Source organism: Lemur catta, chromosome 12 (genome assembly GCF_020740605.2).
Source record: "Lemur catta isolate mLemCat1 chromosome 12, mLemCat1.pri, whole genome shotgun sequence".
In the NCBI taxonomy this organism is placed as follows: domain Eukaryota; kingdom Metazoa; phylum Chordata; class Mammalia; order Primates; family Lemuridae; genus Lemur; species Lemur catta.
In genome coordinates this window covers 11,139,738-11,164,295 of record NC_059139.1, presented here as the reverse complement: position 1 = coordinate 11,164,295, position 24,558 = coordinate 11,139,738, and the positions used below count along the sequence as shown (strand labels likewise).

Here is a 24,558-nt window from a genome sequence, read left to right as displayed (position 1 = left end):
ACGAAGGCTAGTCAAAATCCTTATATATTTGAACAAGGTTTCTTTTTTCACTAGTATCAAATATAATAAAATTACTCTAGATGGAATCTCTCAGATTTAAGAATTTTTAATAATTGGGTGCTCCAAAAGTTTTCCTTCGAATTAGCTACAGAAAAGGAGCTTACTCTGTGTATAGTAAGGGGAATATACATGGGCATGTTTATTGCAGTTAATCCTTTTGGTGGGGGAGAAGGTACTTGGCATGTCTATTTTAGCTGAGTCGTCCTCAGTTTTTAAAATAAATTACTAGAAACCCTACTGTCAAAACCTATATTACTAGGAACTATCTAAAAAAGTAGTAGAATATATTTTTTAAAAATATTTCTTCATTTTTATTATTCAAATTGACCTCGTCACATACATTCCAGTGACATCCTATTGGATCTTCTTCTTAATTATTTATGCTGGAATCATGTTCTAGCGATGATTATTATCACACCCCTGGATGATATTTAAAACAGGTGTGAAAGATTTTGACATCTGTTCTAGATGGCTTTCTACTCCAACTTCTGGCAAAATAATTATTGTATTACTTCAAGAGGAAAAGGTTATTTGGATTTGAGGGAAGGACAATAAAAAGACCCCTCCTATTCCCCCTCCAGATTTCTGGTTCAATGGAAGGAAGGCACAGAAGACATATGGAGAGCCATATGTCAGCTTTAGACTTCCAGCCAATTGGGCTGACAACCATTGCAGCCCCAGATTAGACGGACACACAGACCCACCTAGTCGTGGGTACAGCCAGGTAACCTGTAGCTACGATCACTGTGGGAAACCAATTCCCAGATGGCGAACAGCAAGCCGGAAGCGCCCAAGTGAGCCTGCTTAGCCTTTCTTCCCAGCACTCCCTAGAGAAGCCACCCCTGCTCCTGTGGTGGTGCAGGAGACCTGCCCGAGTAGGCCCCTCGCTGAAACCCAGGGAGGAGAAGTGGAGAGTGTTGCCACTGTCCCATGTGGTGTCAGAATGAAGATGGGTAAGAAATAATGGCTGGCGCTTGCTGAAGGGTTATGGTGTGGTGGACGCTGTGCCAAGAACTCGTCAGGCATGAACGTATTGAAACCTTCTGACAGCCCTTTGATGGCGTGCTCTATTACAGTATCTACAGGTGCCACACACAGAAAACAATTTTCAGGGAGTGTGTTCTTCTTACTGGCAGTTTATCTTTTTGGTGATTCCTTGCTTTTTGAACAAATGTCAATTACATGTATGTGGATAGCTGAACTCGCTCGCGCTCTCTCTCTCTCTCTCTCTCTCTCTCAAGAGGAGGGAAACATGGGCAGTGCGCTCACTACTCTTTATCACTGTAACGGTGCTAATGTGTTGGGATTTGGAAACAACTTGGTTGGAGGGATTGTCAGTGTATTCAGTTAGGCAAATAGGCGTCATTAAAACCTGCAGTTAATCAAAATGAAGCTACTTGCTTAATATGGAAACAGAGCTTTTAAGACTCACATGCCCAATAAAATAACTTGATTTATGACCAGAAGCAGCATTTGTGGGCTCTTTTAGACTTCATAAAAGTTCAAGCGTTAGAATTTAAGATCATTATTTCAACATACAGAACATGATTTAACGAGATTAACAGGAGAGAGAACTTGATCTATTTTAAGAAGATCAAATTGGTGTCCACACTTAGGTACTTTATATTTGCCATTGATAATTGCTTGTGTTTATTACATCAGTGGAAAAAATGTGAGCATGATTAATATATCACTTTGCTAGATAGAGCAGCTTAAGAGGAAAGCGAAAAATCAAATGAGATCATTGTGCGTGTGTGTATATATATATATATGCGTGTGTAATAAAACGGAAGGGGGTTGGCATTTTCATGGTATTTAAAAGGGGGGGGGGTGAATCCCAAACAGAAAGTTCCCATTATATATAATGCTGATGTGAAGAGTAGCTGTATTTATCTAATTTAACTCAGGAAACAGAATTTAAGAATAGATTTCTCATTAAAATGTGTTTTGGTTTTAAAAGATCTCTCCAGAGGTTTAGTTTTAATGGGGGCTGTGAGAAGTAAGAGAAAAATGGGGTATAAAAGTAAGAATTGCTGGGAACAGGGACCCAGTTTAGATTTCCTTGGGAATGATCTGCCCCCTGGTGGATACAATGTGTGTCACTACTTTTAAAATATTCTTATGCCATCGCCTTTAAAATCAGAAAATAAGCCTACTTGGAACTAGGCAGGACTTCATGGGTTAATTTTTCTCTCAGTTTATGAGCAAACATCACTTAGCTAAGGTCTCCATCTGCTTGGTGGCAGTGCCACGTCTCTAGGCTTCTAGTCTAAGCTTCTGTCTTTGATCTCATTTTCAAGGTTGTAGCCTCTTTAGGTCTAATTTTATTTCACCACTTTGTGCTCACTTAAATGCATGCTTATGCTATTATAGTTTTGAATATAAATATATAAAATATATAAGTACATATAAAGCTAAAACTCATCTGAGAATTTTTTCTTTCCGTCTAATGAGGTCAGTATTTCGTTGATCTAACATATCTGACATTGACTTTAGTTTTTCATACCTTGTCTACAGTACACAGGGTTTAGTTTATTATGGTCTTTTCAGTATATACGACCTTCTAAGGTACACGGTGTAGGGAAGGCTCGTGGCTAATTCGTCTTTGCAGCCCTTACCCAGGACAGTGTTGGGTAAAGGACCAGCATTCAGCAGCTACCAATCAAAGGGTGAATATACAGAGTGACTGTTGGTTCAGAATCTCTGCTTGCTGTGTGTGTTTTGGTTCTTCAAAGCTGGAGCAATTTCTTCTTTTATACCCTGGAATGATAATTGAGTGTTTGGTCTTTTTCTATTTCTAGAAATATATTGAGAAGTGATGGCATTGGAATACTGAACAAAACTTGGGTCCTGGGTTAAAAAGACACCAAGCACAACAAGGCCGGGACAGGCTCAGGCTGTCCTGAAAAACAGCAGATGAAGGAGACTGTGTGGGAAAGGCAAAGAAGGGGCACTGAAGTTCATTGAGCGACTCCTCGTGTCTAATCCTCAGGGAGGCCCAAGAGGCATTTTCTTTGGGGAAACTGAGGCACAACTGTTGAGTGACTTGCTAAAGGGACGTTAGCTGTTAGTAATAAACACAGGATTTGAACTTCAATCTCTCTGACAGGGAAGTCTTTATTTTCAGAACAGATTCCTACTTCCTGGTACAGCTTTATACCATAAGAGCTTTGTTTGGCTTGCCGAGACCTTTGGACTTAATCCTTTAGGCAGTAGAGAAGTTTCCTAGGTCTTCTAGCAAGTGAGGGAGTGATCCGATTTATACTGATATTTTGAGAAAATCATGTGAACCAGGGGAATTTGATTCACAGGAAGAGGAATATTTGATTGTTGGGTGCCAGCAAAAAGTATTGTGTAAAGGCCCGGAGAATATATATATTTTAGACTTTGCGGGCGAGACCACCTCCGTCACAACTACTCAGTTTTGTCCTGGCAGTGCGAAAGCACCATGGACAGTATGCAAACGGTGGGCCGGACTGGGTTCCAATAAAACTTTATTCATAGAAACAGGCACCAGGTCAGAGTTGAGGGTTATAGTTTGCTGACACCTGCACTGGATCTAGAAAACAGCTAAGAGACAGCCTGTCCAGTGCAGAAAGGGCCCCGTTCACGTCAGATTCCCTTTCCTTCCAGTGTGTTCTGGACCCTTCCTCTCTGCTTTCCAGGAATGTTACTCTTTGAGCTTTGCTGCCTTACCTCTCCTGGATCATTAGTGTTATCATTCAAAAATTTCTAGTTCATTTGGTTCCAAATCCTCCTTAAACACCCTTTGTCTCAGCAAGCTGCCCCCACCTCCTCCACCCCACCTCCTCCACCCCAAGCTCCTCTCTCCACTCGCTCTGCTTCCAGATTTCTTCAGAGTTCTCTGGCCACTTCTTGGCTCCTTGGTTATTTTTCACCTCTTCCTTTTCTAAACAACCTGTCCTTTCTTCTCTGAGTCTGCATGACTCCCCAAATTTATATGTCTCCCCCAATATACAAACTTCTTTGAGTCCCAGACTCATGTCCACATGCCCCTGAGGTATCCCCACAGAGATGTGTCACGGGCACCTCAAGGGTGGCATGTCCTAAACTCAGCAGAATTTTCTCCCAAAAATGTGTTCCTCCCCTTGTGCTTCCCGTGCTCAGCCAGTGGGCCCTGCACCCTGCCCTGTCCCAAGCCTGAAGTCTGGAAGTCACTCTCTGATCTGGAAGAGAAGTCATTCTGGTTTTTTCTTCAAATTAAGGTAAACTTAGATATAATGAAGTGTGCCGATCTTACGTGTCTAGTTCCGTGAGTTTTGACAAATGTGCAAACCTGTGCTACCGACACCGGATCATCATGCCGGCAGGCTCTCTGGGGGCCCGGGAGTCATCCCGGACCCCTCCTCATCACTTCCTGACCACCCTCCTGCCCATCCTCCCTTGGTCTTCCTGGGCCTGTCCCTGCTCTCTGCTGCCTCACACCCCATCCTGAATCACCCTTCTGCGCTCCCTGGCTCCTCCCTCGTCCCCTTCTGTTCCTTCTCCATACAAGTTTAAAACCTTGAACCTGATCGTGACACTCTCCTGCTTAAACACTGTGCTGTGACTTTCCCTTGTACCTACGAAAAATTCTCAAAAATTTCAATATGGCCTATGAGGCCCCACATCAGTGCTTTGGGTTATTTTTCTTTCTCTTTTCCATTTTCATTATTATAGTTACAAAGATTTTTTTTTAACTGTATAAGCTAATTTTGGTTTTTGTCCATTGGTGCCCTGAGGTGTAAGGCTATAATTGCCTTGGGCTGATGAGAAGTAGAGTGCAGGCAGGGGAGGAAGATAAGGAGGAAGGTTAGACGAAAGTGTTCTACCTGCAGAGAGTCCTGCTACCTTGACCTTAATGTCTGGGACATCTGGCATATTTCTAGGTTTTGGCAGTTTGTGAGTTATTTAATTATTTTAATTCTTTGCGTTGTTGATGTGACATTTCCATGGCCCAGTATATGAGTAGTCACCACTCATCTCCTGGTGCTGTTTTATCTGGATTATGTGAAACTGCCTTCCAGAGCAGCAGTTCCAATGAGCACTTCCTTTGAGCATCATGTTGGCACCCAAAATGTTTCGGATTTTGGATCATTTCAGATTTCAGCTTTTCAGATTGGAGGTGCTCAATTTGTATGTGGCAAATATTCAAAATCCGAAATTCAAAACACTCCTGGTCCTAAGCATTTTGGATAAGGGCTACTCTCTGTCCATCCCCAGCGATACTTTTTCTCATTGTATCATACGTCTTCAAGCATCTGCTTTAGGGACATCTTTGTGACAGTGAGAATCTTGGGTTTTCTTTCCCTTGATCAAGTCTTTGTTGTAGAGTTTGAATGATATGTTCTCCAAGATTGTATTTTATCCGCGTTATGTCAGTCAAGGTAGGCTAAGTGCCGTAACAAACAGCTCCCAAAACTCAGGGGCCCAACGCAGGAATGGCTGTTTCTTGATCCTGTAGCAGCCCCTGGTGGGGAGCTGAGGAACTTGACTCTGCCCTGCAGGCTTCTGTTTGGGAGATGTGCCGTCCCTGGGGGCACCCAGATGTCAAGTGGAAGGGGAAGAGCCCAGAGGACCATGAAGGGGTTTGGGCCACCAGGCATAGAAGTGGTCTATATCCTTGCACAGCTGTCCAGTTGGCCACATCCAGTCCCCTGTTCCTCACTGACTCTGTCCTTCCTGCGAGGGAGGTTGAAACGTGGTCGACCTCCGTGTGCCAGAGGGTACAGAGTTGGGTTGTTTCTGCCTCATCCATCTTAACCAGAGAACTTACCCCTTTCATTTTTGTTTATGTTTTGAACAATTCGGTCACCAACAACTGCTAGGTAGATATATATTTTTTGAAATAGGGAGAATTATTTAAATTTGTCCTTGAAACTCTCCTTCTTAGTTTTGATGTTACTCAGAGTGCCTCGTTGTTGAGTCCCTCTGTGAACCAGGTGCTGGGCTGTGTAGGTACCAGTTATTCGAAGATGAGAGCTAAGCCCTGTGCTAGGAAGATTCTGGTTGCTAATAAGAGAAACCTCAAACCAAAGCTGGCCTAACTTACCCAGGCCTTTCATTATGTCATCTCAGACAGCACCGGGCAGGGCAGTTGTAGGGTTGCGGATTCAGCCCCTCCCCTTGGGCTTGTCTCTGATTTTCTTGGCTTTTGCTTTAGGATCTCAAGATAGGTGTGTGGATTCTCCAGTGTTGGTTGTCTGCAGCAAGGGGGACATTTTTGCCTGGTCTCCGTGGGTGCTTGTGCGTGAGTGTGTCTGTGCACAAACCTCCCCGGGAGCCCACAGCACCCTTGGAATTATGGCTCTTTGACTGGAATCATGACACTGGCCTGTGGCCACACCTGTCACTTGCAGAAGAGAGGGAATGACTGTGGTTGGCCTAGACCAGCGGAGATCCCCGTGTGTCCCCGGCACCCAGCCTGGCATGTTCGGTGTCATCTCTGAGTCATTTTCTCTTTTGTTACATGGGATTAATCATTCACCACATTTTCAGTAAAATTCCTCTTTACTGATAACATCTTAGGGCTTGGAGCTCCACGGGCCTTCTCTTTAGGACTCAAAGGGGGCTTGTCTGCTTCTCCCACCACTTGGCAATTATTACCATGCTACCTGGTGGTGGTGTTTGTGTGCTGTGCTGTTACTCATCCCTTCCCTTCACTTTTCTCGTAAGTTCCCGGTGTTTTTGCTGCTTCTTTCTCCCCACAGTACTGAGCATGGCACTGTGAAACTGATTGGGTTTCTCTTGCCAACTCTCTCACATGCCCACACCTCCCTCCCCAGCTGGGCTAGACATGCCCAGGACCCGGCCGCCATAGGCCTCGATGATAAGCAACTGCCGGAGACCCCTTGAGTCCTGCTAGAGTGCTACCCCCAGAGCTGCGTTCTCTACAGCTGACCTGGGTGGGATCAGTCCTAGCCTTCGGCCTCCTGCACTTGCCCCTGAACCGTCCAGCCCAATCTGAGCCCGTCTCTCTCTGCCGCCTCTGAGCCCAGCCCACCCGACCTAACCAGCCCCAGATCTCATTCTCCAGTGAGATCTTTCCAGGCTTATCTGGCTTCTTGCTTTAACGCACATTATCACCTTACCTAGAACCCCTCGCCCTCCCCCTCTGCCAGATGTTTGCCAGCTCGTAAGGTGTAACTCATCCCTTATGTCTCTCCTCGGACTCCCTTCCCTCTGAATTGCTTTGTTTACTTTTCCTTAACTATCACTAATGCTCAACTTCAGCAGGACTTCAGAGTCAGACAGACCTGGTGTTAGGGTCTGACTTGTACACTCAGCCACTGCCTCCCTCGTGGGGTTATTGTGGGAATGAAATAATGTAGTGTGGTCGTGCACTGCAGGTTCATCGCCTTGTCCCCTCAATCGTGTTTGAATGATCACATGTTTACAGGCATTTACCTGCTTTAAGTCTCCCAGAAAGATACTGTTAATGTGCTTGTTCATGTAACAAACGTTTACCGAGTGTCTGCCAGCAGCCAGGCACCGCTGGGGTGTTTGGACGCACAAAGACCCCGACTCTTGCCGGGCTGACCTTCCCTTAGTTCTGTTACCTCCTTTGCCAGAAGAGCTATGTGTGAGGCTGGAAACGGGGTGGCCCGCAGGAAAAAAGACTTACTTGACTTCTAACTCTGCTCTTTTAAAACAGGCATTTTTGTCTCCCCTTTCCAACTTTTCAACAGTTGTTCTATTGAGGAATTATAGTGCCATTGACCAAAGCTGTTTTTGTGTTTTGTTTTTTTAATTATACTTAGAAGCACAAACTTCTGTGTTTTGTCTTTCAGTGGTGAAAGTGGGGCAGGCAAGACTGAAAGCACTAAATTGATCCTCAAGTTTCTCTCAGTCATCAGTCAACAGTCTTTGGAATTGTCCCTAAAGGAGAAGACGTCCTGTGTTGAACAAGCTATTCTTGAGAGCAGGTATTTCTTTATCCATTTTCTTGTTTCCACCCGATAGCATTCACCCTCCGCACGGCATGGCTTGCTTAAGGAACAGTTAAAATTAGTCGGTCCAGTTTCTCTTTTTCTGGACTGCTCTTTTACAGTTGTTAAAGGAGAGGTTTTAACATGCACAAAGCACTTTCTAATAACCTCAGCAGCAGCCCTTTGCGGTAGGAAGTGCCCTGACTCCTCCTCATTGGGCCTGGTTTGAGGTGGGGACTGAGTGGTGCCAGGAGTGGCTGCAGCCTCCTCCCACCTGAGAGCCCTTGACTGCAGCTTCTCGTGCATTTGCAGGACCAGTGTCAGAGAGTGCTCGTATCGGAGGGAGTGGGAAAGGGTAAAGCTGACCAGAGGCCTGGCAGCAGCAGGAATGCTGACCCCGGCCACTATGCAAAAGGCTTAGCTGGAGACAGCAGGGCCCAGTTCCCCGACCAGCCACTTGAAGGCTTAATATGAGCAGGGTGGGCTCATGGCAGAAGGTCAATGATCTACTAGGGAGCCCCAGCGCTTTTCAAAGACGACTCGGTATTGTCTGAGTTGTTATTTAAAATGTATACTTGCCCGATACATGGTTTGTGCCTTACAACACTTTAGAACCGGTAGGGACTTCACAGATTCTGTTATTTAGAGTTTCGTTTGGAGGTCAGCAAACTACAGCCTGGTGCCTATATCCTGTTATTTGTTTGTTTTTAACATTCAAACACTTCATTTTTTTTTTTTAATTGTGATAAAATATACCTAACATATAGTTTACAGTTTTAACCGTTCTTCCGTGCACAGCTCAGTGGCATTAAGCACATTTGCACTCTTGTGCAGCCATCACTACATCCGTCCATGGAACTTCATCTCCCTCCTGTTGTAAGTTTTTGTAAATTAAGCTTCGCAGGAGCCCAGCCACACTCACGTGTACCATTCACAGCTCTGCTAAGCTATGGCGGCAGAGCTGAGTAGTTACGACAGAGACGTGGCCTGCAAAGCCTAAGATGATTCCTATCTGGTCCTTTACAGAAAGCGTTTGCCGACCCTGATCTAGTCTGACCCCATTTTACAGTTGGAAAAGACACAGAGAAGTTAAATAAGTTGTCCCCAGGACCTAGAACAAATGGTGAAATTTCCAGGACTGGGACTTTGTCAGGTTCTAGAATTTGAGTAGAGGCTGTCTCTGTGCAATCCTGGGATTGCTCATGTGCAGGGACGAGCCGCTGCGGCTCCTTAACTGACAGCATCCTTAGCCTGTACAACCTCACTCTCACTCCACATGGGTACCTGGGGTAAACCTGTTTCACAAGGATTTTAAAAACCCATCTTCCGAAAACACACATAGTCACCTTCGGTCGTTTTGGATTTGTATTTTTCTTGCAACTGTATATTTTGACCTTGGTGAGAAATGCGCTTGCTGCCTTCTGCTTTGCCCTGATTAATGCTGTCTTCTGTCCTCACTTTCTCCGCAGCCCCATCATGGAAGCGTTTGGCAACGCGAAGACAGTGTACAACAACAACTCCAGTCGATTTGGGAAGTTTGTTCTGCTGAACATCTGTCAGAAGGGAAATATTCAGGGCGGGAAAATTGTAGATTGTATCCTGTTTCATTTAGTTCTTACTTATAGCATGTGATTCTCTAAGTGGAAACTGTTCTTGCTTATCGTAAGGACCGAAAAAGAACGTGAAACATTTCTTTCTGCCTAATTCTTCCCAGTTAGTGCTCTAATCTTAGTGTACTTGACCTGTTAGTTATTCTATGAGCCAGGCTTAGGGGCGCCGGCCTGTAGGCCCAGCTACTCAGGAGGCTGAGATAGGAGTATGGCTTGAGCCCAGGAGTTGGAGGCCTGCTTGGACAACATAACAACACCCCCATCTCCTAAAAATAAAATAAAAAATTTTGAAAATTATTCTGTGAGACAAAGAACAGTATTTCTTTTGGCTATCTCTGATATGTCCATCATTTGAAAAATTGAATTCCTCGTTTAACATCAGATATTTGTTTGAAATCAGTTCTGTCAAATAGTTTGGCAGCTGATAGGGTACCACGTGTCACATTTGGGATTGGGTTTAGATGAAATAGTCTATGCTTTGTTTGTCTTCTGGCTCTGGAAGTTTCACTGCCAAAGGAACAGGAGCTATAATTATTTGGGTAACAAAGAATAGAAAATTAAAGACTAATTGAGCATGTCACATCCTCGTTTTGTTCCTTGACTTACCATTCCTTTTCACATGAAGATTTATTAGAAAAAGTAAGTATATGTGATTAATTTACAGTTTCTTTCTTCCACAATAACAATTTTCAGAAATTACTGGTTTGTGTGAATTAAGCAGAGAAGATGGTACTGACGAGAAATCTGATTTATCTCCACAGAACCGAGTAGTAAGGCAAAATCCCGGGGAAAGGAATTATCACATATTTTATGCGCTGCTGGCAGGGCTGAAACATGAAGAGAAAGGTGAGTGAGGGGGACAACAGCAGAGAAATATGAAGTGGCAACTCATTTTCCATTTAAAAACCATCAATAAATGAGCAGACATCTGTTTCGATGTTGTTGACATTCCACCAATTGCTGTGAAATGTATATGAGAATACCAAAAGATGCTGAATTCATTTTTGAGCCAAATAATAGAGGGGGAAAATTACCAATAGAAAAATCTTGAAATTTTTGGAGTCTCGGTACATTTTTAATTTAAAAGATATTTATGAAAAATACCTTGTAGCTGATTTTACTTTTAAACCACACCCAAATGAAGCTAATTTCTAAAAGTTTGATCTTTAAAGAAAAAATGGTAAAAATTGGATACTCATCGATTTTTTTTCCCTAGTAAACATTTTCTACCATCCTGTTGAGTCTAACTTAATTTTTTCTATTTTACCTAAATGATAATTAAGAGAGACCTTTACTATCTCAATAGTGGGCTCTTAGGGGTATAGAATTATGTATATACTTTGTTTTTTTATATGATAGAGTGAAAACTCTTTTGTATTTTGTCTTATCTTTGCCAACTGTGATGTTACATTTTTCTTTCCTTCTGTAGAAGAATTTTATTTATCTGTGCCAGAAAACTACCACTACTTGAATCAATCTGGGTGTATAGAAGACAAGACAATCAGTGACCAGGAATCCTTTAGGGATGTTATTGTAAGTTACTTTTTAATTTTTCCCTATTAAGGATGACTGATTTCATTTTCTTTCTGTTTAAAAAAAAAAAAAGAATTAATTACATTTGGACCAATGTGTAAGAATAGGTATCTCCTTCTTGTTCCAAGTCATGATAAAGAATTTCTTCCAGGCTGGAAGGGAATTTGAGGAATCCTCTTTCTTTAGAAGACGAGTGAATGTCTGTGTCATTCAGGGCAGATGGGTAGTTCACTTGGAACAGTGTGTTCAGAATGCGTACCTGCCACCCCCAAAAACAAAAAATAACACAGGCTTCATACCGGAGCAAGCAGATCTTCCATTTTTGAGCTTACAAGTTAGATTTCTTTTGAAAAATGGATTCCACAGCTAAAAACAAACCTGTTAGCCATTGGGCCAGGTGACGGCTAGGGTTTCATCCAGTTCTCGTGGCCTCGTTGTGACAGCCATTTCTGACCACGTGAGCAGTGGTCATCTTAAGACTCTGAATCACGGCATGCCGTGGTCTCTTGCAGTTCTGGAATATGTCACAAGGGCTTTGTTATAAGGTGTCCGGCTTTAAGAAACCTGATCTTGAACATTAACAGCCCCGCCTGATTGAGTGTAGCCAGGAGATCTCATCCTTGTGGTGTTAATTGGTGTTAATTGGTGTTAATTGCTTTGCCAGAGTCCTTACTAGAACAGCGGGACACAGTGCAGCCAGGGCTGATTCATCCTCGTTATAATCATAATCATCATAAATACGGCTAACATTTATCGAGTACTTACTATTCTGAACTTTACGGGGACTTTTCTCTCTGATCGCTCTTGCCAGCCCTGTGAGGGTAGGAAGCGTGGTTGTCTTCATTCTAAGACTCAGAGAAGTTGGTGAGCAGCCTCCCCTCACCCAGTGCCAGTTACACACAGTCTAACGCCAGATCCCACCGTCTCTCCTCTCTTGAACCTCTTAACAAAAAGCCTCTTACAGACAGCGCCTTTTGGTATACACCTGAAGAGGCATGGAATTTGGCTCTGTTAATTGGATTTTTTATGAAGTGCTCTTCCAAGTATTTTGAATTATATGCCCCCAGACTCTCTCACTGCTCAAATTTCTACCTTCACAGTTCATTTATTACTGTCTCTACTGAAAAGAATCATGTGTTAGAATAAGTACTCATTCTTATCTTTGATGATCAGGGCAAAACAAGACTTGTCTCAGGGTCTTTTCCCTGATTTCATTTTTCTTGTTTCTTTCTTGAAGCTGAACAACAATGATTTGTGTTCAAAGGATTCAGACAAGACTAACTATCCAAGTCATCATCTCACTGCAGGTCCCATAGCCGTGAGCTCGCTCTCTGGCCACTAGGGTGCATTTGGCAGTGAGGGATGCCTGTCCCGGGAGGGCCTTGAGGAACCACACACTGGATGGTGTTACTCTCTTTTCCTCTTGGGGCACCATTTGCCAATTCAGAACTGCCTTTTTTGTTAGCTACAAGCAAACTTTTGGAGTTTGGCTTAGTTTGAGTGATTGCTAGCTTTTATTGTTAAATTGAAATAATAGGTTTTGGCACTTCAAATTTGATCTTATGACAAAAGGATATGTCAATTATATAGAAAAGAAGAGAGATTTATACATGAAACTGACATAATGAATGTACCTAATAAACTTACTCTAGTTAGTGTATTCTATTTATAGAATGTATTTATAGATCCTTAAACATTTAATTTGCAATTGCTTTTTAGTGTTGGCTCCCCAGAAGTATCAGTGAAAACTTAGCTGATATTTATTAGGATCATGAGTATGACATTTTTGCTATTATTATTTAACCTTGTATTGGAAGTTCTGAGCAATGCAGCAAAAAAAAGAAAGAAAGAAAGAAAGAAAGAAAGAAAAGAAAAGAAAAGAAAAGAAAAGAAAAGAAACCAAAATAACTATGCAACTTTTGGTAAATAAGGAGGAAAAAATACTCCTTTCTATATACAGTATGATTCTCTCCCCCAAACCTAGGAGAATCAAGAAGTGAGTAATAGTTGAAATAATTTGTTATCCTCATAAAATGAAATCCATTACAGCAAGTACAACACATATTATTAAAACATATTTAATAATACAGAATCCTTTGCTTATCATGTAAGAAGTGAGAAGGGCAGAAGACAGCACTATATAAACCTTTAATTTAAAAAAATAAGCTTTTTATATCATGTCTATATTGCAATTATATGTACAGAAGAAAAGACTGGAACAAAAATATAGCAAACATGTTATCTCATGTGGCAGAATTCTGAGATTTTATTTTATTCCTTATCATCCTCTCCATGTTACAATATTTTTACAATGACATGTCAACTTCAATGGTTATGTGATTACTATATGATTACATTACTTACATCATAATTTATATAATACAGGAATATAATCACAAGTGTCATTATCAATACCAGCTGGTCCATCTTATGTAGCATTGTGCAGCCAAGAGTGACACAGATATGGCTCACAAACAACACTAACCTCTTTTGGCTGAGGCTGATTTTAATACACTCACCACGTTTGAACACTTGCTGTGTGCCAGGCACTGTGTTAGGCACCAGGGAGACCACATGAACAAATCAGATACAATCCCCACATTCTGCTGGAGAAATGGAAAGGATTAGACCACATTACACTGTTGTGTTTTATGCAGCTTGTCTCAATATTTCCTTTTAATATTAAATACCATTTAAATTTATGTCTTCATACTTTAATTTCATAAAGCTCCTTTTCCCAGATGTGGCAGAATCAAAGGAAAGAGACCACATTCTACTGGGGCTCAAAGATAGTTTGTTTGGAGAATATGTTAAAACTTTAGTGGAGATAAATTATTTGTGTGAATTGTATATGAAAATGTCACTTTTGGTGTTCATTTTTAGCTACTAAAAAAATCATTATTTTTTTAATCAGTTTTAATGTCAACAAACTCTGGCAATGGACCTTTTAAGAATTTTGATTATTTCATTGAGAATTTGCTTTATGTGTAATATTTTTAAAATTCATCATTGGCAACTATTAACATTGATATAAAGAAGTAAAGACTATACTTTCAGGGATCATTTCTATAGTTCATTAATATATAGAAGTACCTGGGAAATATTCTGAGCAGTTTTGGGAGAGAGGTGGTTTGTCCTGGGGCAGAGGCAGTGAACCTACGCTAAATTTTATAGTCATTTTTAATACAGCCTTCCAAATTGCACCATAAGTTATTTGGTGAGGATGACAACTAATTTGTTTTATTGCCTGCGTTTGACCTACCAGAATGCTGGCTGATGAAATGTATGAGGTAACAGGAGTCTATGCTGAGCGATCGTCTGTTCATTCTCTTCACAAATATTGAATTTTTACAACATGCTTGGTGTGGACCAGGGCTGGGATTGTCTGACTCCGTAGACCTTACTGAGTGTATCTATGGGTTTTGAATGGTGCATGGCCATGTGTGTGTATGTGTAAATTTATTCATCATGAGTTAGATTTTATTAAAATTTAAAAGACTGACTTTATACTTCAATTTTGCCAAACTTGGAAACATCGGTCTCTTTTAGTCTTGTAAAACTTGGGAGCACAAGCAAATTTTATGTTATAAAAACTTACGTTATTTTTAAAATAACATAATATTACATAATAAAACATAACATGACATAATAAATTATTATAAAATTGCTTATTTGTAATTCACTGTGCCCAAAACAGCCTCCCCTTCCACCCTTTCTTTCAGTCATACCATTTGTTCAAGATCCATCTGAGGTCGCTTTGCCTTTGTGGGTGTGACTCTTCCCTCTATTTCTGGTGTGACCAGCCAAGCTCCTTTGATGCATGATGGTTGGGATTATATCACATATTTATCACCCCCCCCACACACACATACACACACATATTCACAAGCATCTATTTTTTTATGTGCTTAATAAAGACGTTTATTGCAAATATTTTTTATGACTTTGTGCCAGTTTTATAACTAAATTGCTGCTTAGCGCTTCTGAACCATACTGAGAATTATTTCCCAGGGTTTTTTCAGCCTTGAGCCATATTGTTCAGATGATAAAATAATTATAGTAAGCCTTAAAGTGGCTACTCTTGCCAAAGGGGTGGAGATTGCTTACTAAAAAGATTGTAAATAGGACAGTAAGAAACAATAAATGGAGGCTCTCGCTGACGGTTTTAGCTCACACGCCTGGGCTGGTGATAATTGGTTGCAGACATTAAATTACCCCCTGGGACGATTAATGCAATCACCACTTATCACCACACTCCTAACTAATTAACCAATCACTTAGCGTTAGACTTGAAAGCAAAGCAGTCACAAATATATTAATATAGTAATCACATGGATTCTGTTCATTTGCTTTCACATCTCCCTACACAAGCTTTGTATGTATTTTAAGAACTTAACCAAGAATTTTTTTTTATGGAGTATGTGTCAATGCTTTTTATTGGAGTTAGAAATTTTCCACTCCTGTAAACTTACTTTTTAAAATCTATTTCCTTTTAGTATTAAATGAAGTCCAGGTCAGTCACTTAGTCAAGATTTTCATTTCTGTGATCACTATAAGACTGGCTAAGAAAATTTTTATAAACTATCTTTGAATGTGTCTTATCATATAGAAGGAAAACTTTAATCATAGGTAGAGAAAATACTATTTTGACAAATAGTTCTTATTCTTTGCATCCATTTCTGTTTGTACCCATGAAAAGATAGTATTCCCACCTTTAATTATGTAATTCATGGTCTTTTAATTTTTTATAATTGACTTTGTTGAGATATAAAGCACATGTAATAAAATGTTCCCATTTAAAGTACACATTTCGATGAATTTTGAATTTACACACCCACATACCCCCAGCTATGCTCAAGATAAAGGACAATTCTGTACCCCAAAAGTTCTTCTGTGCCTCTTCTTAGGCAATCCCAGCCACCCAAGAAAACTACTGACCTAAGTCCCTCTAGTATAGATTTGTCTTCTCTAGAGTTTCATGTAAGTGAAATAATACAGTATGTATTCTCTTGTGTCTAACTTCCTCCAGTAATCCACGTTGCAGATACCACTATTGTTTCCTTTTTTTGATATTCCATTGAATAGACAGCCATTTATTTATCCATTCACCCATTAATCGTCTCACTTTTTGTTGTAAAATTATTGACAGCAACATTAAAAGATGTGATAGAACATAGTGTTCATTGAAATTATTGGGGATTATATAGATTTATCTTTTATGTCCTTAGAAAGTTATAGATTTAGGTGGATAATAACTTCCTAGACCTTGAATCAGTTGGGCAACCCTTAGGAAAATTATTCAATCTCTCTGAACCTTGGTTGTTTTGTTTTTTCAGATATTAAAATTATAACTTGTACAAACATGACCTAGCACAATACTGTCACATAATTACATTGTTTTCCAAAAAGATTATACTTACTTATAGTACTGACCAGTGTATAAATGTCCCTTTCCCACCCATCTTTAAGGTTATCATTCAGAAGTTCTTTGCTAATTTAACAGAAGTGATCTCAGATTGACTTTAATTTGCAAATGTTTGATTTCTAGGAAGGAAATGCATTTACTGTGGATTTGCATTTCTGCCTATGAGAAGGGCCTGTTTTGTTTTCGGTGCTCATGCATCTTCTCGTGGAGCTTTTACTTGTTTCTCTCTCCACTGTTTGCCTTTTTTTTTTTTTTTTTTGGCAATATTGCTTTTTCCTTGTAAAGAAATGAAACTTTTTACATTTTAAAATCTGCAGTTGTTTCCTTTTGCAGTTTCTATTGCTTCAAGGTGGGGCATGGTTTCCTTCTTCCCGGCTTCCTGTGGTCATTGTATGGGTGCAAGTGCTCTTTGTGGGTCATTTTCATCAGCGTGGCCAACAATTCTGCCCTCTGTTGTGTGTGGGTGGTTTTCTTTTTCTTTTTAATAGCTCTTTCCTCACAAGAACGTGTCCTCCATCACAATAGAAAATGAGCAAATGTGAGATATGGTTCAGAACACACCTGGCTGAAGTTGTTTCCATACTTCTTGTTGGTAACAAAGTCCCCTAAGTGTCTGTTTTTATTTTTCCCCAAACAGCATTATGTTAACTTCCACTCAGTATCCTGAGGCCAAGATAAGACCTTAAAAAGCCTTTGGAGAAATTTAAAAGAGACCTGTGATGAATGTCTAGGGAAGACAGAGCCAGATCTATTCAGATTTTCCATCAGTGCCTGTGATAGGAGCAGAAGGCTCTCCTTTCCCTGGAGTTCCTGACAGAATTCTGTTCCCCCTGTTAGGGTCCCTGTTTCATTTAACCACTAAGACAAGACCCCAAAGTTTATACTGGAGGAGTCTCACGAAGTGCTACCCCTCGCCCCTTCTCAAATCCCTGCCTCCAAATTTTTATGTGTAAAGAAAATGATAAATGTTCCATATGCTTTGATAGCTATAGAAAAAATATTTCTTTGTCATTGTCATTACTGTGACTCCCTGAAGTATTTCTTTTACAGCATAAATAGGCTTGTGCATAGGGCAGATATACAGATATGAATATTTATTTCATTGATTGGGTTGTCTCTGAGCACGCTACAGCTCCTTATCTCTGTTTTCTTATGTGTCCCTGTGTAAAGTCTTTATCATTTTAAAAGTGAGTGGTTATGCCTCTATTTCTTGTTTCCTTGCCTTTAGAACAACACCCAATAATTTTATGGTCATGAGCATTTTTATTTTCTTCATTGTGAAAAAAACAGCATACAGTTTAATATATTTATCCTCTAGACGGCAATGGAAGTAATGCAGTTCAGCAAGGAGGAAGTTCGGGAAGTTCTGAGGCTGCTTGCTGGTATACTGCATCTCGGGAACATAGAGTTCATCACTGCTGGAGGGGCGCAGGTTTCCTTCAAAACAGGTAAGATGCCGCCTGCCTGCCTCCCTCCCTTCCTTGGCTTTTTTCTCCTAGGAAATTTAAACCTCAGTGATTGGCCTTCTACAGAAGTTTTTGGACCCCTGGAACAGAGATCTATAGAACTTTAACTGTATCTGATGTACAGTGTCAGTTAATAAAGGGTCAAAGCATGTGAAAAATTGCTACTGAATTGGGATAGTGGCGATGTTCTCGTTTTTCCTAAGAAAAGAAGGAAAATTTGCCAAATAAGTAGAAATATGAGCAATGAGGATTTAATGTCGGAAAAAATGTACATCAGGCGGCATAGTGCTTTGCCATAGTTTTTCGTGGTTATCGAGTGCTGGCGCATAGTATAATGGTTAAGACCGTCAGCTTTGCAAGCCAGAATGCTGGGTTCATAGCCCAGCCCGGCCACAGCCTGTTTCCTGTGTTACTTACCCCTGGACACTAGTGACTTCTCACCTGTACCGTGCCTCCGAGATTTGTTGTCAAGATAAAATGTGTTAATACACATCCAGCCATGTCAGTTGTCATTTTCCAGTTGTGATTTATGTATTTATTTTTAAAACTTTTTTGATGGAAGCAATAGATGAGGTCATGGCAGCTGGGAATTAGAATAGTTCAAGTTCAAAATGGTTCTACAGGAACCCAGTACTGTAGGTCAGTAGTTCTCAAACATTTGGTCCCACTGAGTACCTCTTAATCTTCTCAAAAGTCATAGGGTCCCCAAAGAACTTTTGTTTATGTGGACCGTATCTGTTGATATTTACTGCATTGGAAGTTAAAACTGAGATATTTAAAAACCATTCATTAATCATTTAAAAATAATAATAAACCCATTGCATATTAAAATAAATATTATTTTTCATTTAAAAGATTATTTTCCAAAACAGAAAAAGTCTGAGAATAGCTACATTGTCTTATCTTTTTGCAAATTTCTTTAATGTCTGACCTTGTCAAAGACAGCTGGGTTCTCATATCTGCTTCTGTATTTAATCTGTTGAGATACCTCAAGTTGTGTAGCCTTTGAAAAACTCTGCCGTATGCTGGTGAGAAAATGAGAGTGAAAAAGCAAATAACATCTTATTGTTATTAATGAAAATAGTTGCAAACCTCTGACAGGGTCTTGGAGACCCCACGGGGTTTCCAGATCACACTTTGTCCAAGCACCAGGTTCCATGCTACTAACTAGAATTCACAGCAGGAGTGAATAACTTAGCAATACAATGTGGGTCCTGTGAATTCTGCCTGAGGGATTCAGGAATGTTCTCTGCTTGCAGGAGTTGCTGTGTGTGGTTAGCTTCCTGGGGGCTGTGGGTTCACCTTTGGTTATTCTTCACTTTCAGCTTTGGGCAGGTCTGCAGAGTTACTTGGGCTGGACCCAGCGCAGCTCACAGATGCTCTGACCCAGAGATCCATGTTCCTCAGGGGAGAAGAGATCCTCACGCCCCTCAACGTTCAACAGGTGCACACCCTTTGCCATCACAGCTTGTCTTAAAAGATACCCCTGGGGTTTCAGATCCATGGCTTGGATCTGAAAAAGTAACTACAGTGAATTGTTGGAATGACTTTGGTTCATGATCAAAATATAGAAGTATTGGGAACAGACAACACTATTGAATTACCGTCTGAGAGACGGTGTAGCCTGGTGTGTAAGAGGGTGGGTCTAACGCAGATTGCCTGAGTTTGACTCTTGATCCTTACACTTACTGTCTATTTATTCATTGTGCCTCAGTTTCTTTCTCTGTAAAACTAGGAAAATTATCATACCTAATTCATAGGATTCTTGTAAGGATAAAAGTAAATATATGCTAGGTATTTAATGCCTGATATGGAATAAACACTAAATAAACAGTAGCTACAATAATTGTCATTATTATAATGAATGGAAACAATGCAACAGTATGTTGTATTTATTTTTGCCTCTGCTACTGCCTTGAGCCAATTTATGTGTGTGAGCCCTCCTATGTGTTTCTTAATTGGATAAGTAAAAATGCTAACCTTCTCATGAGGAAAACCATTACGTGTACAAAATAGAACTGAGAAGATAACAATAAAAAAAACTCAGTTCTTAATTATTGTTTTAAACCTGATGACATTTATACCTGTATATATAGAGTCAGATTCTTTCCTATAACTCAATGTCGAAAGTTGAATTTGGAAGCTCAGTATTTAAAGGAATTCGTGGTGACTCTTAGCATAAGTAAGTGAGCTCCAGTTTGTCCTTTCTTTATATATCTATATTGATTTACTTCACATCGGGGGCCCAGTTTTGTGTGTGTCTCCCAAGTAGGGCAGGGATAGACCCGCCTGCCTGGGGTGCCTGTGGTCACCTGGGCCTGCACGTTCCTGTCCCACAGGCAGTAGATAGCAGAGACTCCCTGGCCATGGCACTGTACGCACGCTGCTTCGAGTGGGTGATCAAGAAGATCAACAGCCGGATCAAAGGCAAAGATGATTTCAAGTCTATCGGCATCCTCGACATCTTTGGATTCGAGAACTTTGAGGTAGACTTCCGAGAGTGGGACACGTGAATTCTGTCGATTTATGAGTTGCTGTTAAACAAATCTCTTTCAAACATTGATATTTTTCTCTGCAGAATATTTTTTTTTTTGTCTTTTCTCCACTTTTATATGTAATTGTGAAGACACTAAAGATTCCTGTTGACTGTTTTCCCCCTTTAGGTTAATCACTTTGAACAGTTCAATATAAACTATGCAAATGAAAAACTTCAGGAATACTTCAATAAGCATATTTTTTCTTTAGAACAACTAGAGTACAGCCGGTAAGCACTCAGGATTCCGTTTCAAATTTTTAAAAAAATCAGCAACTAAGTCTCATAATTTTTAAGTGCTATTTTAACTTAACTCAGCCCTTTTAAATCTTTCTACAGGGAAGGATTAGTGTGGGAAGATATTGACTGGATAGACAATGGAGAATGCCTAGACTTGATTGAGAAGGTAATGTATTTTTAAAGAATGGGTACAGTCCCAAGGGTGTCCAGCTGGACTGATTCGTATTTATGGGAACAAAATGACTTGTGTGAACACGTACATCAAAGATGTGAATGTTTAGAACACAATGGGCCATTTGGAAACATAAATGTAAATGTGCAAGGTTGAATTTAAATACTTGGCTGCTTCAAGCCTATTGTCTCATTGAACTCAGTATTTTAAACTCACCAGTGTGTGAATTGGCTTCCCTTAGATTTTAAGTCAGCAGCAAAACCATGCCAGGACCAATAGTAGATTTGCCAGTTGTAAAAGTCTTATCCACAAAATTGCAATGGGTTCAGTTTTTAAAACCGATTTATATAGCATTTAAATGAATTGGATTTCTTTATAGTGTATCATTTTGAATTTTTTATTCCAAGAAATTACTATTCTTTTTCTTTTAACTACTCATTTGATAGAGAGTGAAGAAGGAGCTCTAAAATAGTTTGAGAGGCATACATTCACCTTTTAATTTACTCAGTCTTTTCTTCCCTCTTCTAGAAACTTGGCCTCCTGGCCCTTATCAATGAAGAAAGCCACTTTCCTCAAGCCACAGACAGTACCTTATTGGAGAAGCTACACAGTCAACATGCTGTATGTCAAAACCTGCCAGTTCTTACCCCTGTCTGAATAGCAAATCTGTGGGTTGAGATTACATATAAGATATGTCAGTGCTGTTGCCCAAACTGTGCCTCCCACATTTAGTTTTTTTCTCAAACCAAAGCTGTTCTCCTGTTACTAGAGCTAAATTGAAATAAAGGGTTAGATTTGGGGCTGCTTGTTGGAATATGCCCAAGTTTATTATATAAGCAGAGAGCTTAAATTTTTAATGTATTGTAATGACACAGTCAAGAGTTCCGTGGTTTTGATAAAGTGTACCATATGCTATATCCTAAAATTCTGACACATGGCAAGTTTTGAAATTGTTTTCACTGTCCGTTGTATTTAGTTTTCTTTGGAAGTCAAAGGAAATCAGTGAATGAAATAAGGCTTTTTTTCTCTTTAACTAGAATAACCACTTTTATGTGAAACCCAGAGTTGCAATCAACAATTTTGGAGTGAAACACTATGCTGGAGAGGTAACTTCTTGTTACGATGCTTATTCATATTTGCCTGTTCTATATTCGGAGAAAATAGTAGTTTCAAAAGCCAATCATAAATTCATTCGCATGCCTAGCTTCTCAGGAGGCTGAGGTGAGAAAACCCCTGAGCCTTAGAGACTAATCTCTTAAAAAATTACGAAAATGATTTATTTTCATGGGTCTAGCTCTGAAAGGAGTTGCTTATGACCTGAAACTACTCTTTCGATCGATTCTCATCTCTCTCTTATTTTTTAAAACTAGGTGCAGTATGATGTCCGAGGCATCTTGGAAAAGAACAGGGATACATTTCGAGATGACCTGCTCAACTTGCTAAGAGAAAGCCGGTACGTCAGCCCCCTCGCCAAGAAGTCATTAGCAAACAAATCAATGTTTGTGCAAGTGCTTTTAATTCAGAAATATAGAGCATATTACTATTATGTGAGAAACTTGATGTCATCTTCTGCAAGTAGTATTTCATCAATAAAATCACTCAAAAGATATAAAATAATAATAGTAGCAGTGACTGCCATCTAATGAAGAACTGAAATAAATAGCAAACCCATGAGGAAGGTGCTGTTATTAATCTTATTACTCAGGTGAAGAAACTGAGGCTTAGAGCAGTTTTGTGACTTGCCCAAAACCCCTCACCTGGTGACCAGAGAGCTATGGAGCCTAGTTTTGATCTGATCTGCTTGGCTCAAGACCCCAAGATCTTAACCAGTATAACCTGCTTTCTTTATAAAAAGCTTAGAGCTCTATGTTAAATTGATTTTAGCCTTGGTGTTATAGGACCCATGTGTCTCTAGTTAGTATAAGAGATGTCAAGGAAAATAAATAAGTCTTAATTCAGCTAAAATTATAGATTTATTACACATTCATTTATTCATTCATGAATTGTAAAATCACACCATTAAATCAATAGTTAAAGAAAACATTCAGAAACATTTAATGATTGGTTTAGCTATTTGTATGTATTAAACCAGGAAGTGCCCTATTTTTAGGAGGCTTTGGAGAAAGGATTTGGAAAAAACCCTTCCCTTGAAACTTTCAGTATCTGCATCAGATTCAATGGGAATCTATGACAGAAACAAATTTTTAATATCCAGGGAGGGAAAGTAGAAGACTGTTAAAAAGCTGTAATTATTTTTTTGTTTGTTTTGGGGAGCTTTTTGGATTTTTGTGTGTGTGGTTTTTTGTTTGTTTGATTGTTTTTTGTGTTTTTTGGGGGGGAGACAGGATCTCCCTCTGTCACCCGGGGCCACAGTGCAGTGGTGTCATCATAGCTCACTGCAACTTCAAACTCCTGGGCTCAATCCTCCTGCCTCATCCTCTAGAGTAGCTCCAACTACTGGCACTCACCATCATGTCTGGCTAATTTCTTCTATTTTTTGTAGAAACAGGGTCTCACTCTTGCTGGTCTAGCACTCCTGGCCTCAAGTAATCCTCCAGCCTCAGCCTCCCAGAGTGCTAGGATTATAGGTGTGAGCTACAGGCCCAGCTGAAAGCTGTAATTCTTTCAGAATTATAAATACCAGATGGCCACCCTGTTACTTAGCTAGCTGTGAACTGGGGCAAAGGGAGCCTGTCTAAAATATTAGCTTAGAAACTCAGAATTTGAAGCATTTGATCTTTAAATTTATTTTAACTCTTCTGTATGTAGACTCAGTATTTACAACATTATCAGCTATTCTATTTTTAGGTGAGTTTTCAGGCCTGTAAAAATGGTGGACGTCCACAGCCTGCCATCTGTCAAAGCAGTTTCGTAGTTATTAGACTTCAAGTGATACATTTTGAATAAAAGCCCCGTATTGATTTTCAACAGAAGCAGTCTGTCGTAGTGAAAAGATCTCGGGCCTGGAGACCAGCAAGAGGGAGTCTCGCCAGTTGCCTCTGTCCCGGTGATAAACGGTTTTACGATTGGAGTATAGAACTTTCTGTTCCAGCCCAGGTTTCCCTCTGCAAACCCTGGCTCTTGGGCTGTTTGTGGATGCCCGCAAGTCCTCCCTGCTTTTCCTGGTGATAGCATTATAGCCCATAATGTCTTCCAGGCAAGGAAGAGAAAAAGTTGTTGGGAAGCTTTTTACTTTTTTTATTCACTTGCTATGTATCAGGCACCATGCTCTCAGCCTTTTGTATGCATTTTCTCATTTCATTCTCACCCTAGCATTGAGGGATAAATTCGAAAATTATCCCTATTTTCCTGATGAAAAAACTGAGGCCTGCAGAGGGATGAAATGCCTTGCCCCAGCAACACAGCTAGGAAGTAGTCAAGGCAGGATTTGAACCCTCGTCTTCCCTACCCCAGAGTTAAAGTATTCCTCGGAAACACCTTTCTGTTAGTTAACTGCTTGGATCTTCGCAACGCTGTGAGATGAACAAAACAGATATCTGATTTCTGCAGGTGAGGAGACTGAGGCTACAGAGGCTTAGGTGGCATTCTAGGAGGCACAGCACTCCTAGGTGGGATGCCACCCTGGGTCAC

The 24,558-nt window shown here is 40.3% G+C and overlaps 1 protein-coding gene across 1 annotated transcript in view; it reads left to right on the top strand.

Moving 5' to 3' along the window:
- Window positions 1-24,558, top strand: part of MYO10 (myosin X) — a 205,276-nt gene that overhangs the window by 107,913 nt on the left and 72,805 nt on the right. The window contains exons 5-17 of the mRNA XM_045566523.1: window positions 7,851-7,985; window positions 9,458-9,582; window positions 10,224-10,237; window positions 10,360-10,444; window positions 11,028-11,131; window positions 17,875-18,004; window positions 19,348-19,466; window positions 20,362-20,508; window positions 20,686-20,786; window positions 20,895-20,961; window positions 21,496-21,588; window positions 22,005-22,073; window positions 22,338-22,420. Of these exons, the coding sequence (XP_045422479.1) occupies window positions 7,851-7,985; window positions 9,458-9,582; window positions 10,224-10,237; window positions 10,360-10,444; window positions 11,028-11,131; window positions 17,875-18,004; window positions 19,348-19,466; window positions 20,362-20,508; window positions 20,686-20,786; window positions 20,895-20,961; window positions 21,496-21,588; window positions 22,005-22,073; window positions 22,338-22,420 (1,272 nt within the window). The remainder of the gene's footprint in view (window positions 1-7,850; window positions 7,986-9,457; window positions 9,583-10,223; window positions 10,238-10,359; window positions 10,445-11,027; window positions 11,132-17,874; window positions 18,005-19,347; window positions 19,467-20,361; window positions 20,509-20,685; window positions 20,787-20,894; window positions 20,962-21,495; window positions 21,589-22,004; window positions 22,074-22,337; window positions 22,421-24,558) is intronic.